The 14,660-nt window shown below is 34.5% G+C and overlaps 1 protein-coding gene and 1 long non-coding RNA gene across 8 annotated transcripts; one reads left to right on the forward strand and one right to left on the reverse strand.

Annotated features, from left to right (window-relative positions):
- Window positions 1-869: 869 nt before the first annotated feature.
- LOC139872975 (uncharacterized) lies at window positions 870-4,395 on the reverse strand. 6 transcript variants are annotated; one of them, XR_011767236.1, is made up of 9 exons: window positions 3,875-4,395; window positions 3,721-3,798; window positions 2,566-2,810; window positions 2,209-2,405; window positions 1,931-2,033; window positions 1,626-1,693; window positions 1,413-1,517; window positions 1,188-1,278; window positions 870-1,077 (listed from the first exon to the last, which is right to left on the reverse strand). It is a non-coding gene; the product is annotated as an uncharacterized lncRNA (long non-coding RNA). The 6 variants fall into 6 exon arrangements; XR_011767230.1 differs by lacking the exon at window positions 1,931-2,033; XR_011767226.1 differs by having other exon boundaries at window positions 1,626-2,033.
- A 136-nt stretch (window positions 4,396-4,531) lies between these two features.
- On the forward strand, window positions 4,532-9,807 carry LOC139872996 (common plant regulatory factor 1-like). Of its 2 annotated transcripts, none has more exons than XM_071860926.1 (12): window positions 4,532-4,633; window positions 6,551-6,657; window positions 6,766-6,816; window positions 6,907-7,005; window positions 7,113-7,181; window positions 7,281-7,456; window positions 8,011-8,059; window positions 8,157-8,205; window positions 8,627-8,775; window positions 8,902-8,979; window positions 9,276-9,401; window positions 9,474-9,807. In XM_071860926.1, the coding sequence occupies exons 2-12, from the start codon at window positions 6,598-6,600 to the stop codon at window positions 9,705-9,707; spliced, it is 1,140 nt and encodes a 379-aa protein (XP_071717027.1). In that variant the 5' UTR covers window positions 4,532-4,633; window positions 6,551-6,597; the 3' UTR covers window positions 9,708-9,807. The 2 variants fall into 2 exon arrangements, with proteins under 2 accessions (XP_071717027.1, XP_071717031.1); XM_071860930.1 differs by having other exon boundaries at window positions 8,630-8,775.
- Window positions 9,808-14,660: the final 4,853 nt, after the last annotated feature.

Genomic DNA, 14,660 nt, shown 5'->3' on the forward strand with positions numbered 1-14,660 from the left:
AGTTGGACAATATGATCTAAGGTACAATAATCTTAGGGCCTGTTTATTTTTAGCTTAATTGGGATTATTGTTCTGAAGGGATTATTCGGTCACCACCCTACCTTGTTTACTTTTGACTTAATTTTCTGAGCCATCTATATAGGAAGCTTTATGATTAATGCAGAAAAGGGCTGTTGTCCCCGTATGGCCATTTGATTTTCACCTTTACCCATTTCATGATTTCATCTTCACAACCCCAAAAAACAAAAAACCTCAACTAATAAACTAAAAATAACAACAATCAAAATTCATCATCTTCTTCAAACAACCCTCTGGTCGCCGTCACTTGTTCCTCCGGTGCCGTCACTTTCTCCTCTAGTAGTCGCCTCGTGCTTCTCTAAGGTTGAAGTTATTATATATGATGATGAAGATTAAACACTAATTAAGAATTGAAAGTTGTGGTGGATGTTATAAAAATGGTTGATTTCGTTTTAAGGTTGGTTGTGAAATCGGGTCAATTTTTTTCATGTTTACTTCATAAAAAATGGATGAGAAAAGAGTAATTAGGTGGCGATAGCTTTTAACAAACTGGAAATTATTGCTTGTTATTAGGGAGATGCTATAAGCTGTACATGAATATGGAATTGGGTTTTAAAAAAGAAAGTGTTGAAGTATCTAGAGATATACACATGGTGGATGGTAAAATGCACAGATGGTGGATTCCGTATCGATAGTAATTATTTATTACAACAATTACAATTTATTTGCAATTATAATAATAATAATAATTATAATTATAATTATTACAATACAAATTATATTAACTTATAACAAAAAAAAAATAATAATAATTATAATTATACATATAATAAAAGATAGTATACGGATTATTTAAATTAAAAATATATTGTTTAGGGGTAAAATAGTTATTTTTATCATTCAGTCCGTTTATTCTGTCTAAAAAGTAAACAATAATAATTTTTCACTGATCATATTCATACTGCTATCTATATCCATACTACCATCTATATCCTTATAGAACTTAATGTAAAAAAAAGTAAACAGACCCTGAGTCGTATAGCCATAATTGCAGCTCACCTAATAAAAAACAGAACACGGATGCTATAAGTGTATCTCATATTAATATAAAACTTGTAGAATTAACTAAATAAAGACATAAGTACATAACCATATGTTGTGCAACTTACCACATTTAGTAGGCAACCTCAAATGAATATGGATCACGTTTACTGTTACTTTAGAGGGCATCAAGGTGCACCCACATATGCCTATTTAGACCTGGAAAACAATAAACGTAGAACCAAAACTCGCAGTCAGTCGGTCAGAAACAACACAACAACACAGAAGCAAGCAAATCAAAATAACATAGAGGGAACAAATGAAAATAATGCAACATAGAATCCTTAAGTTACCACAAAAGTAAAAGGAATTCAGAAGCAACGCAGAGTTGTAGGGAAAACTTGCGAACAACCCGATATAATTCTTTTTACTTTTCCACTCATTGAAATCAAGAGAAACTGCAATTGTGGATAAACATCACACAAAAATTCAATAATCATTGTTGTAGCAAGAAAAAGTCACAATCTTCATAGAACATAAATAGCTTGACTCGGTAGAGTCGATACCTTGCAAATGGAAGCTAATTTTACCAACTTGAACCATCAAATCACTTGGGATATCAGTTCCAACATATCTATACATATAATCATCATAGAACATTGAATATTTAAGTTTGTTAACTGAACTTGATCTTTAAGTTCGACAAATAAACTTTGACTAATAGTTGCTTATCAAGATTGACCTTTTTGTTACAATTTGTCACTTTGAACCCCATGGTTGGTTTTAAGAGCTGTCAACTAACTAATGTATATCATAATCATAAAAAAATTAGTAGTTTGACATTTATATGTCATATTTTGTGTGTACTTACAGTTTTAAATCATTGTTGCAATTCTAATTATTAGTCCTTTCGTTATTTGTCAATCCTTTTCCAACGCTAGCCATCCCGGTTCGGTTCTTAGCCCACTATGAAACTGCAGTTTCATGAATCTTTGAGGTTCGATTGAAAGCTACAAAATCTAAAGTTTTGTAGCTGCAAAACATCATAAAATCTAATATTTTAAATTATAAATTAAGAAACCTCTGAAAAGTCAGATTCGAATATGTGTTTTACATTAATAAAAAGGCAAAGATAAGGCTAAAACTAACCTTAATTCCTATACAGCAAGAATACCGTTGGCTATATTTCTTCATCTTCTATAACTCTCTTGTAGATTTCCTAAACTGTAGTAGCCACGATATTGAGTTCACTAATTGAAAACAACATAAAATCATCTAAACATCTGTAAATGTATTAAGTTTCCAAATCCCACATGCTGAAAAACTCAAAATTGTTGGAACATTTACTGCAATGAGAATAAACAGGGATATGATCAATATTAGAAACATCACATAAAGTCATCTCAGAATACTGGTATTTGTATACAGTTTCAAGATAGTATGTTGTTGTTGGAGAGGCCGAAATGATTTGCTTGTTAACTATATAAATATTATTTACATACTTACACTTCGTAATTACAGTTTGCAACAGTCATTAAATCCTCAGTTATTGAGGCGTATGTTTTTCATCCATTCCCTAAGTCCCCAAAATTGCCTTATCTTGAGTTTTAAGCGTGCACTTTCTCTAGCCTGTGCTTGTGCTGCTGCTTCTTTTTTGACATCGCCCTTGCTGATTTTTGTAGATAGTCTTTCATTAGAACATTATGTATATGCTTCGTTAAGTTAAATGGTGTGCTCTTGACCTTGAAACACTATATCAATAATACACTTTTAGGTGAGTTCACCTTTGTTTAATATCTCCCAAACTCAACTGTTTCACATATGTTACATTCATTTGTTGATATATATATAAGAGATGGGGTGTGGGCAACTAAAACCATTTCCATATGAATGGGGTAATTGAGGTTAGGTTTGATTTCCAATGGGTGACACATGTAGAAAAGCTTAAAAGGAACCTGGCCATATGGTTTGAAAGTCACTGATTAAACAAAACAGTTTTTTAATGAAAAACTATAAAACTTTTTTAGTCATATATGATAAAGTAATTATTTGAAAATTTCTATAATTAGATATGTATATTGAATAGTGACTTTCATCTTAAATTCAACCCATTTTGACACCTTTATTTCATCATATAATTCTTAAATGAGAGATTCAAACCTCTTGACCTGCAATATCCATGTAATATTTCTTTGAGGATTCTATTATTTCATAAGGATGTATGTGTTTTTGAGCAGTAATTGGAATACAACATCCAGTGGTGGTAGATTTCGATCTGTATTTAGATACTTAACAACACAAACTTGGATTTCAGTTTTCTAATGTCAGTTGATATATGTATATTACATAAACGGAAGCTCAAAACATAAACCAAAGCCACTAATTGCAGTTAACAACATAATCCAAAAAAGCTAATACACATCTAATTCAAGACTATGCAATTAAAGGTGTAATACAGCAAGTGAGAAACAAACTGAATATTAAGAAACAAAGATAGCAACAAATTGAAAACCCAACAAACACTTACAAATAAAATGTAAATAAGTTTCTCATCGGAGTGCAATTCTTTTTTTATACACAAAATAAACACAGTATTTTATACACACATAATAATGAAAATCAACATATACAATTGGACGAAGCAAAACTGTTACAAATTACCTGATGAGCATATCGACGGTGACCACAATCGCATCCATCTCCAGAGTGCCGACATCAATAACACTTCTCAAATTATTGCTAACAACCATCCCAAAAATCTGTCGATAAGTTATCTCATAATTTGTAATCCGTAACAATTATTTAAGAATTATACCTGTTGTGATGTTGTCGATAGCAACAATGCAAAATCCAATGATAATTAACAACGATATCCCAGAAAAAACGCAGGTGAAAACCATCAACGACGGGTACAAAACCTACGATGGTACTGACGATGGTTTCACATTGATGAAAAATTTCTCTTACAAATCAGAAATTGCTGTCAAAAAATTAAACACTCGGGGTTAAAGGACAATCAGTGACAGGAATTGAAAACCCCAAAGGTTATATGATAATCACACAGACAAAAAGCCAACGAATCCAAAACCCTAGGGCTGAATCCAACCAAAACCACCCAAAAAGTAAACAATCGGATCAATTCACCACGAAATCCAAAAAAATGCAGGGTCGATTAGCGACGGGTGCAAGTGAATTGTAAACCCTAGATTTAAGGAGTAGGTGAACACAAAAGAAGAGAGGAGGGGAAGGAACGAAGGGCGATGGTTTTTTTCGTAGGGTAACAAATAATGCCGTTTTAGGGGATTTTGTAAAGAAAACGACCAAAAACCTGGTGGCAACTAGTGGTGGCAACTAGTATGTATGTAAGGGTAATAATTTATAAAGAAAAAAGATAAAATTTTATTATTACACTGGCACGTGTCTTGTGACGTGCAATGTTGCCTTGGCGTTCTTCTCTCTCTGCAAGCTGCAAAAAGCCCCCCAAACATCTCTCCTTCTTCCTCCTCATTTTAGAGAGAGAAAGTAAGTTTAGAGAGAGAAAATGCACGTCTGAATAATTCTTCTCCTAACTCAGGTATACTTTATTTATCAATTTTCTTCTCAACCCTATGATTACACACAATTAAACTCTCAATTTCACAATTCGATTTATTTTACTTATTTTTTTCGGACGTTTGCAGTTCAACTTTTTGCAATTTATTTTAATTTCTTTATAAATGCAGAAAATTTCATGTTAATTTAGTTCCGATTCATGTTTACTTACTAATACTTGTAGTAATTTTTCAGCAAAATCTGTGTATGTATAAATCTACTTACACACATATAGATATACGTGTATGTGAAACAGCTCAGAACTGATGATTCAACACAATAAGCATGACCATATCAAAATATTTAAAATATAAGGCGAATTATTTTAATTAATAGCTCCGTGTTCATGTAGTTTATGCTTATTGTTTAAATTTTTCATGTTTTATCAGGTTTTTATATATTATTTTTTAATTCTAGTATTTATATATTTATATTAATATTAATTTATGTACTATATATATATGAACAATTTTATTGGACAAATAAAAAATAATAATTTATAATTTATGATTTATGGAATTTTTTATTTTTAGCAATGTAATAATTGGGATGAATGAGAGGACAATTTTGCAAATTCATTATTCATTATTCATTACTTGGTTATATATGATTGGTAAATCTCTTTGGACTTTGGTGGGTGCTGTGTTACTTTCCCTTGTTTGATATGGATTATGGAAACGACAAAATACACCTTACCTTTTTTTTTTTTTTTTTTTTGATTATTTTTTTTGTTAATATTCTTTCTTCTGCTGTTATGAATCAAGATAAGATCCCATTAGAATGATTTTGCCGGTTTAGGGAAGTACCTGTTTCCATTATACATAGACTCTGATACGATTAAATAGTGAGCAGAAGCATAATTTTTATAGAAGCTTTTTTTGGGTTAGCGAGGAAACTCCCCTATGACAATCACATTGGCTCCCCCATAGAGGGTAAAACCTTGGGTAATCAAGGCCCCCGAGCGCGAGACCTGGTATCAGGTGAATTGCGCATTATGCGCACCCTCTGGTCACTCTCCCTTTCTGAACAATTTGACATAGCCATGAATTGAATCCGGGTGATGTGCTTCATTGGGCAACTCGGTGGGCACTCAGGCAAGCCTGCGTGGTTAATTTTTATAGAATCTTGTATTGCAATAGTTTAGCAGAAGCATAATCCTTATAGATCTCTTGTATAGCAGTAATTTGATTCCATGATCTTCCGTCCTTGTGTCCCAGAATGGTGTAATGAATTGCACCGGCACTGACAAGGCGATTTGCTCACTTCATAGATTCCATTTTTCTTCACATATGTACATATGTATGTGTGTGTGTGTGTGTGTTATACTCCTTACATATGTTGATTTTACGTCTATTGGATATGCAAGCATGTCATATCGTTGTCTTAAGTACAAGCCTAACTGGTTTTGCAGCTTCGTGCGTATTTCACTAAGATATTAAATTTGATTGTTACTACTAGCTTACCATATTTGGTAAGAACAAATATGATATAGAACTGTTACAATCTTTTAATCAAGTTCGTCCAATCGTGACTACACTACACCATTTTTGACTGAATAATTGAGACTTAACTTGTATTTTTCTTATAGTGTGTATAACTTTTATACTTCAATAAAAAGAAAAGGCATCTTCCCTTTTAAAATAAAACATCAGTTCTTGGAAAAGCATTTTGCATATCAGTATGACGGTGTTGACTGTTTAGGGGTGATATACTTTTGTCTGATTAGGGTATGATTTCCAATAAATTATTGATGCATTACATGTACACACTAGGAGCGACATGTAAACGTATAGACAACGATATCTTGTCGTGGGGCCGCAAGAAATTTTATTGTGTGTTTAACCTTCCAATTTTGTAGCAGACTTGTTTAAATTTTTCCCTTATTTCATTTTTGTTACAGCCAAGTAAGCACTGGTTTTCCGTTGAATCCGTTTGAAACGATTTTCCATGGGCAGCTGTGAAGAGACAAAGGCTTGTAAACCTGAAAAATCACCTTCACCGCCACGTGTAAGCCCAAAAAATATGACATATTTCTCAGTTTATTTACAACTAGAACTATATTAAAATCTGCATTCTTAGGTTCACTTACAGAATTTTTGTTACTGATTGTGGCAGGAGAATCAGCCACCCAATGTTCATGCATACCCCGATTGGGCAACCATGCAGGTTTTGTTGACTACAAATGCCTTTGTAATCTAAGAAGACTATTTACATATTGTTGCAATTTTCTAAACTTGGTTAATCTTGTTTCTGCAGGCTTATTATGGCCCTAGAATGGCCGTACCACCATATTACCACTCAAGTGTTGCTCCTGGTCATGCACCTCCTCCTCCTTACATGTGGGCTCCACCACAGGTACCGTCCAATGCAATTGTGCAAACACTACCCACACATATTGTAACGTGTTGAAAACATATGATGGTTGTTATCATGTTGACTTCTATATGTTCTTGTAATTTCAGCATATGATGCCACCTTATGCTGCTATGTATCCACATGGAGGTCTTTACTCGCATTCCGGAGTTCCTCTCGTGAGTACTCCCACTTTTTAAATATATGTTTCCATCATGACCTATTAAAATGTGGGTTATATGTATTTTAACTTTTGTTTGGTTAAATATTATATGCAGGCAAGTCCTATGAACGTTGATTCTCCTGCCAAGTCATCAGGGAATAGCGATCATGGTTTGATGAAGAAGTTGAAACGATTGGATGGCTTGGCAATGTCATTAGGCAACGGCAACGGTAATGGTGATAGTGATAGTGATAGTGCTTGTGATGGAACTGACAATGTGAACTCTCACTGGTACCATCACCATCAATATTCACAATCTTATCTATCATATGGCTATTGCAATCTTAGTATAGTATGGCGTTGTCCATTCCCCTAAAGTTGGAAAATTTGCGAGACGGAGACGAGTCGGTCGGGACTTTGAAACGACTAGTCGGTTGAGTCAGGGTCACGTCGGACGTTGACTTTTAGTAACATATATATTACACATAAATATTTTCAAATTAAATATTTCAAACATATGTATAAGGCACGAATTCTAAGTCTAAAAATTTTAAAATTTTGACCTACTTTGATCTATCTTGATTCTAACCGACTTTGACTCTAACCAACTCAGACTCGAGTCAGACCGTTCTGACCGACTTTGATTAAATTTGACCCTACTTTTCAGCGTTGACTGACTTATTAGACGTGTTTGGGCGAAAAGGGGCTGGCTAGTCACCAAACAGATTGGTTGGCCGATACGGCCGCCATTTACAACACTGTATGCCCCTCTGGTCATATATATTATCATAGTAGAAGTTATATGCCTGTATTACATTTAGTAAGATCATTAAATTTTTTGGCAGTGGGGAGACTGAAGGTTCTAGTGAAGGAAGTGATGGTAATATGACAAAGGTAGAAAAGCTACTTTCTTCCAGCTAACATTCAACTATTCAAGTATATTTGTTGCCCTGTTAGTTCGTGTATAATATCTTTCCACTTTCCATTTCAGGGGTTTCAAAATAGTGGGAAAAGGAGTCGTGAAGATTCACCAAATGCCCGTAAGTTTCATAATTTACATAGGTTGTTCTTTGAAAAATGTTCTCAGTTGCAACTGTTATACTTACAACAACAACAACAACAAAACCCAATCCCACATAAGTGGGGTATGGGGAGTTAAGATGTAGACAATCCTTCCCCTATCCTAGAATAAAGAGAAGTCATTTCTCTACCAGGAGTAGATAAAGTCCTCCCTCTCAATGTTCTATAGATAGAGATTGCTTCCAAAAGGACCTTGGGCCTATAAGTAAGTAAAAAAAAAATAAAAAAATATGAGTCACCATGAATATGGTAAAATCAAATTTTCATGGGTTTTAAAACCTGCTTGAAATTCAATTTAGGCTCTAAGCAGCAGTCAAGTCGCCAATAAATTGACGCTTGTTGCAACTGTTATACTTACATCTTCACTTATGTTCATATCAGCAGCTCATGTTTGCAAGACTGAACCACTGAGTGGCCAATTTTTTCTTACTGAAACCCCATCTAAGGTCTCTGATTCTGAGCTGAAAAAATCCCCCACTGTGATGACATCAGCTGCTCTTGCAATGGTGCCGAGCGAGGCCTTGTTTCAGGTTTGTCTTATTAAATCTTTATTCGCGTCGTAAGTAATGACCATGTGTTGGAAAATGGTAAAATAAACTTGGATACTTTGTTTTCTTGATATAAATTCTAAATTTTTCCCTTATGAAATGTAATAGAACGAGCGAGAACTTAAAAGGGAGAGGAGAAAGCAGTCTAATCGAGAATCGGCCAGGAGGTCTAGATTAAGAAAACAGGTATCGGGATCTTATTCTAGTACAAATTTTATCTATACAGAGTTGTTTATTCCAAAATATTTGCGACAATTTCGTTTCTTAGATGTCCAAATAAATACACATCCGGAGTATATGATAAATTTTCAATGTTATGAACATTACCCTTTAGCCCATTAAAACTCATTTTACAAGAAATAAACATCAACAATTCTTTCGAAGAATAGCATTTAGATTGGAGACAATATTTTGACCAATTTCTTTTATATTCAAATCAATAATATTACATTATACAAATGTTTAAAATTCTCATTATTCAGGCTGAAGCTGAAGAACTAGCGATAAAAGTTGAGGCCCTCACTAATGAAAATTTGAACCTTAAGTCAGAGATTAACTGCTTGACTAATAAATCAGAGAAACTCAAGTATCAAAACACCATTCTAACGGTAAGAGTTAACCGTAATACTTCCTAAGTCGAATTTTTTTTATCTCCTTGTCACTTATATTTTCCTCCACAGGAGAAACTTAAAGGCGCACAGAAAAAACAAGATACCGAAGACCCACGACCCGTTGACCCAACGGGTCTGTCTCTTAGCACAGTCAACCTTCTCTCTAGAGTCGACAACGGTTCTACTTTGGGCTATGGTCATGGGGAAGAGGTTTATGAAAGTAACAATAACCAAAAATCTGGTGCAAGGTTGCGTCAACTTTTGGACGCTAGCCCGCGCGCTGATGCTGTTGCTGCAAACTAATACATATCATTGTCATCAAGTAACCCGACCTGCTATAAGTACTCTGTTTGATTTCTTTAGATTTGAAAGCTGATTATGTAATTTAGGCGTCATTTTGAAGCGGTAAATCGGTAATCATTACTAACAATAGTAGCCAATCGAACTACCTGAATAGGATTTGTGACTTGGGTGGTGGTGATAAGATAAACAACTGGGATTTTTAAATTCCGTCTGGTCGTGCTTTAAAACTTCGGAGGTGAACCTGTAACGTGTTTTTAGTTTCAGAGTTCGCTTCGAAGTTGGCCACCGACGGTTTACTTTATCTTGTAATTATTATAAGAATAAGAAGTGGAGAGAGAAGGATGTTAGATGTTGTCATGGATCTTATATATGTATGGTTTGTGTAATATAATGGATATATTGGATGGTTATGACTTCAAAGTTTTCTTTTTTCTTCTCTTGTTTTGAAGGTTTTCTTGATTTGTTACGTGCATGTTTACTCCATAGATTTAGCTATTCTAAATCTGTTATTTGGTTGAATCGCAACTGAAACAGCGACTCATAGTTGGTTTTTGGAGTTGTGCTGTTTGGTTGATCTGTTTTAAGGTATTAATATTTGATCCATTTTAAGATTAATTTGTTTTTGTCAACACTGTGACATTTCGTTAGCCCATGCGTTCGACTATACATTTTTGTTTGGCATGAGGATATGATAATAGCAAAAAAGTAAGGATGTGCTTGATTTACCTCTTAATATGATTAATGCTGAATTATAGTTGGTTTTTGGAGTTGTGCTGTTTGGTTGATCTATTTTCAGGTCTTAATATTTGATCCATTTTAAGATCAATTTGTTTTTGTCAACACTCTGACATTTGGTTAGCCCATGCGTTCGACTATACATTTTTGTTTGGCATGAGGATATGATAATAGCAAAAAAGTAAGGATGTGCTTGATTACCTCTTAATTAATATGATTAATGCTGAATCATAGTTGGTTTTTGGAGTTGTGCTGTTTGGTTGATCTATTTTCAGGTCTTAATATTTGATCCATTTTAAGATCAATTTGTTTTTGTCAACACTCTGACATTTGGTTAGCCCATGCGTTCGACTATACATTTTTGTTTGGCATTAGGATATGATAATAGCAAAAAAGTAAGGATGTGCTTGATTACCTCTTAATATGATTAATGCTGAATCGTTTAACATTCAACGTGTTATTTTGTAACTTTAGAATGACAAATGGTTGAACGGAAGACAATATTTGTGCCGAACAATAAGAAAATATATTATTTTTATTCAGAACTAATAATTCAGATTTTAAATCATTCAACGCTTAATCATTTTAGTTTATTAAATGCGCTTAGTATTTCAGCGGTGGTATTAGTATCTCAAAAAGGCATTAGGTAATCACCTAAACTTTTTCCGTCGGAGTAAAACACATTTTTCCTCTTTCAAGGGTAAGAAGTGGAAGTGCACCGTGGTGCAGTCTATAGAACCTGTCGCCATTTGGGTTATGGGACTTGTATTGCCAACTTTTACTCAAAGTTTTCTTGAAGGGGCCGAGTAAGGTTGGATATGATGGTTGTCAACTATAACTTTTCCTCACCTTTTGGTTTATGCGACCCGCATTGCCAACTTTCAGGGGAGGCTCGGAGGGGAACAAAGTGATCGACCGCTTGGGCCTCAGGGTTTTAAAAAAACATAAAAACTCTGCCAAGTGCCAAATAAACCGACTTTTTTTTTTTTTAGAAAACAAATGTTTATATTATTCGTTGAGTATAAGGGAATCTTCAAATAGCTTATACTATTTTTTTTTTAATCTCGTTCTAGGTAATTAAATCTCGGGACCGCTCTGCCAAGTGCCAACTTTTACTCGAACTTTACTAAAAAGGGTCGAGTTTCGAATTGAGATTTTTTTTCCAGCAACTAATATGATAAATTCGTCGATTGGAAAGATAATTGAGTTGAGAACGGTCCATTAATTGTCACATATGCACGGTTATGTCACCTGGACATCGATGTAGATTGCTTCCTGGATCGATTGGCATATAGAAAGCACGTGGAGATATCCTGGTCGTCGAATGATATAGGAGGATGCAATGTGGATTTTGTAAACCAACTAGAATATAAATTGGCTAATGTTCAGCTCTTGAAGACGGAGGACGATTGGGTTGCAGTTTTGCACCTGATGAAATTTTTTCAGTCAAACTAGTCCGTCAACATGTTGATAACGTCACGCTTCCTTCACTGGACCCGAGTACTCATTAGATTAAAGAAGTGCCTTCCAATATATTCTTATGGAGAATTAGTTAATTACATTAGATTGCATTGCATCCCTACTAGTAGAGTATTCACACTAGGTTCGGTATCTAATTTCAGTGTCTAAGTTGATAATTTTAATACTGAAGGCAAAATTGTGTAAATTGTTCGGTGTCTAATTTCAGTGTCAAATTCATTGAGGATTGGGTAGTGGTTAAGTGCAAATTGAAAGTCGTGGAGACGGCACTAAAGGGCGACGATTAGCAGCGCCGGTGGTTTAACGTCCGACACCGACGCTGGTGGCTCAGCTTCGGATTTGGGAAACGGAAAAAAAAGATATCAACTTCGTGTGCTCTTGATTTTTCATTACGGTGTGTGTGTGCATCTCTGTGTGTGTGTGTATATATATATATATATATATATATATATATATATATATATATATGGGCTAATCAAGACCGAAGTGAATTTTAGGAAGGAAGAGGGAAGTAATTTTTTTTATAAGAAAAGTTAGTTACAAATGTCAAGATCAGCAGAAAATATTAACATTTAAAAAAGACACTTAGTGATGAATTATATATATTATGTTCGTTGTCAGATGTCTACAACGCAACACACGTAATGTTGATTTCCTATTGCTTGCGATCTATGGTCTAATATTCATTTTTGGACAAATTTATATTTTCCATCATTTAATTTGTGGAGGGATTAGCTATCATAGATTGAGAATTGGAGAGGGTTGACTTCGGTGAAAACTCCTTTAGTGGTGATTAGCACGATTTTGGTGTGGGTCAATTAGAAATTCTAAAATAGTGTTATATATATAACTTGAATTCTATAAACATGAGCCAATTGGTCGAGTCGATTTGTAGGCATGTTTCTGACTGGATTCGTTATAGGGGAAAGAAGCATGTTGTAGACATTATTTAAGGATCTTAGAATCAATCTAACACGACCTAGATGCGGAATAATGCTAGAACAAGCGATAATACGAAAATCTAAAGGTTTTCGGGTTCGTACGAGTCAAACCAAGATTCGATCTTGATTGACACGAAGCCTAGAGCGATCTGTGGTATTTGGACGTAGGGATCGAGTTGCAGTCGACCTAGGGTTAATATGATGCGTAACCTAACAAATGAGGCATAAACCCGTTTATATAATGTCTGCAGAGACAGTCGGTCGACTGACTCTATCAGTCGGTCGACTGCCTGCTTAGTTGATCAAAGATCAACTTCCACCGACCTGGACTGTCGGTCGACAGTGGTCACAGTCGATCGACTCGGTCGACTGTCAGGTCAGTTTAACTATTGATTTGAGACATTTCACGTAAGATAACTAATATTCAATAGTCACAATATTCATTATTACAGACCGAATTATACGATTTAGAGTCCAGAACTAGGGATTCACAATTATGCACCAACACATGTTAACTAGAATAATTGACTATGTAATTTGATGTTATTTTAGCCTTCGCATTTAGCTGAGTGGCTACTGCTCTTTTCTAGGTGTTCGAGTTGCAAATGGTGAGTTCTGTTCATATATAGCAAGGTTCTCTCGGAGGGTAATTTTTTTTTTTTTTGATGCAATATCCCAATGTTTCATTTAACGAGGGTAGGAAATGAGCATGATCTGTATGAAATGCGAAAGAATTGAAGATTGAATCAAGAACATATTTCATTGATTACTGATTGAAATTACATAGATGATACAAATGAGCTTAATCAGCTATTTATTCACCAACAACTCTAACCTCTGTTAACGATGACCTAATAACTATATAACTACCTTCTAATAGTCATTAACATATTTACACTATAAGCCCCTCTACTTTATAACTTTACTATTTTTAGCATAACATAGCATATATTCTATATACCCCACAAGTTGGAGGTGATGAAACACCCAACTTGGAAGTCAATAAAGAGTGTTGTAAATGACCAAAAGCCTTTGTCATGAGATCTGCAAGCTGTTGATTAGAAGGAATATATGAAGTTTGAAGAAACCCATCTTGCACCTTGTCTCTTGTGAAGTGGCAGTCAATGTCCAAGTGCTTTGTTTTATGATAACAAGGATACCATATGAAATGCGGAAGAATTGAAGATTAAATCAAGAACATATTTCATTGATTACTGATTGAAATTACATAAATGATACAAATGAGCTTAATAAGCTATTTATTCACCAACCACTCTAACCTCTATTAACGATGACCTAACAACTATATAACTTCCTTCTAACGGTCATAAACATATTTACACTATAAGCCCCTCTACTTTATAACTTTACTATTTATAGCATAAAATAGCATACGGCTCTAGTTATTGAGTCGACAACAAGCGTCGATTTATTGGCAACTTGATTGACTCTTAGAGCCTAAATTAAATTTCAGGAAGGATTTAAAACCCATGAAAATTTGATTTTACCATTTTCATGGCGTCTCAATTTTATTTTAATTTTTAAAAAACTTTTTCCTACTTATTGGCCGGAGGTCCACTCGAAAGCAATCTCTCTATCCGTCGAATAGAGAGAGGGATGACTTTCTCTACTTTTGAGACTGTATTCACTCTGGGTGGAGAAATGACTTGTCTTTATTCTCGAATAGGGGAAAGATTGTCTACATCTCACCTCCTCATACACCACTTATGTGCTATTGGGTTTTTGTTTTTGTAGTTGTAGCATAAAATAGCATATATTCTATAACCTGTAATTTCTT

This window comes from Rutidosis leptorrhynchoides, chromosome 1 (assembly GCF_046630445.1).
Source record: "Rutidosis leptorrhynchoides isolate AG116_Rl617_1_P2 chromosome 1, CSIRO_AGI_Rlap_v1, whole genome shotgun sequence".
NCBI classification, from domain to species: Eukaryota; Viridiplantae; Streptophyta; class Magnoliopsida; order Asterales; family Asteraceae; genus Rutidosis; species Rutidosis leptorrhynchoides.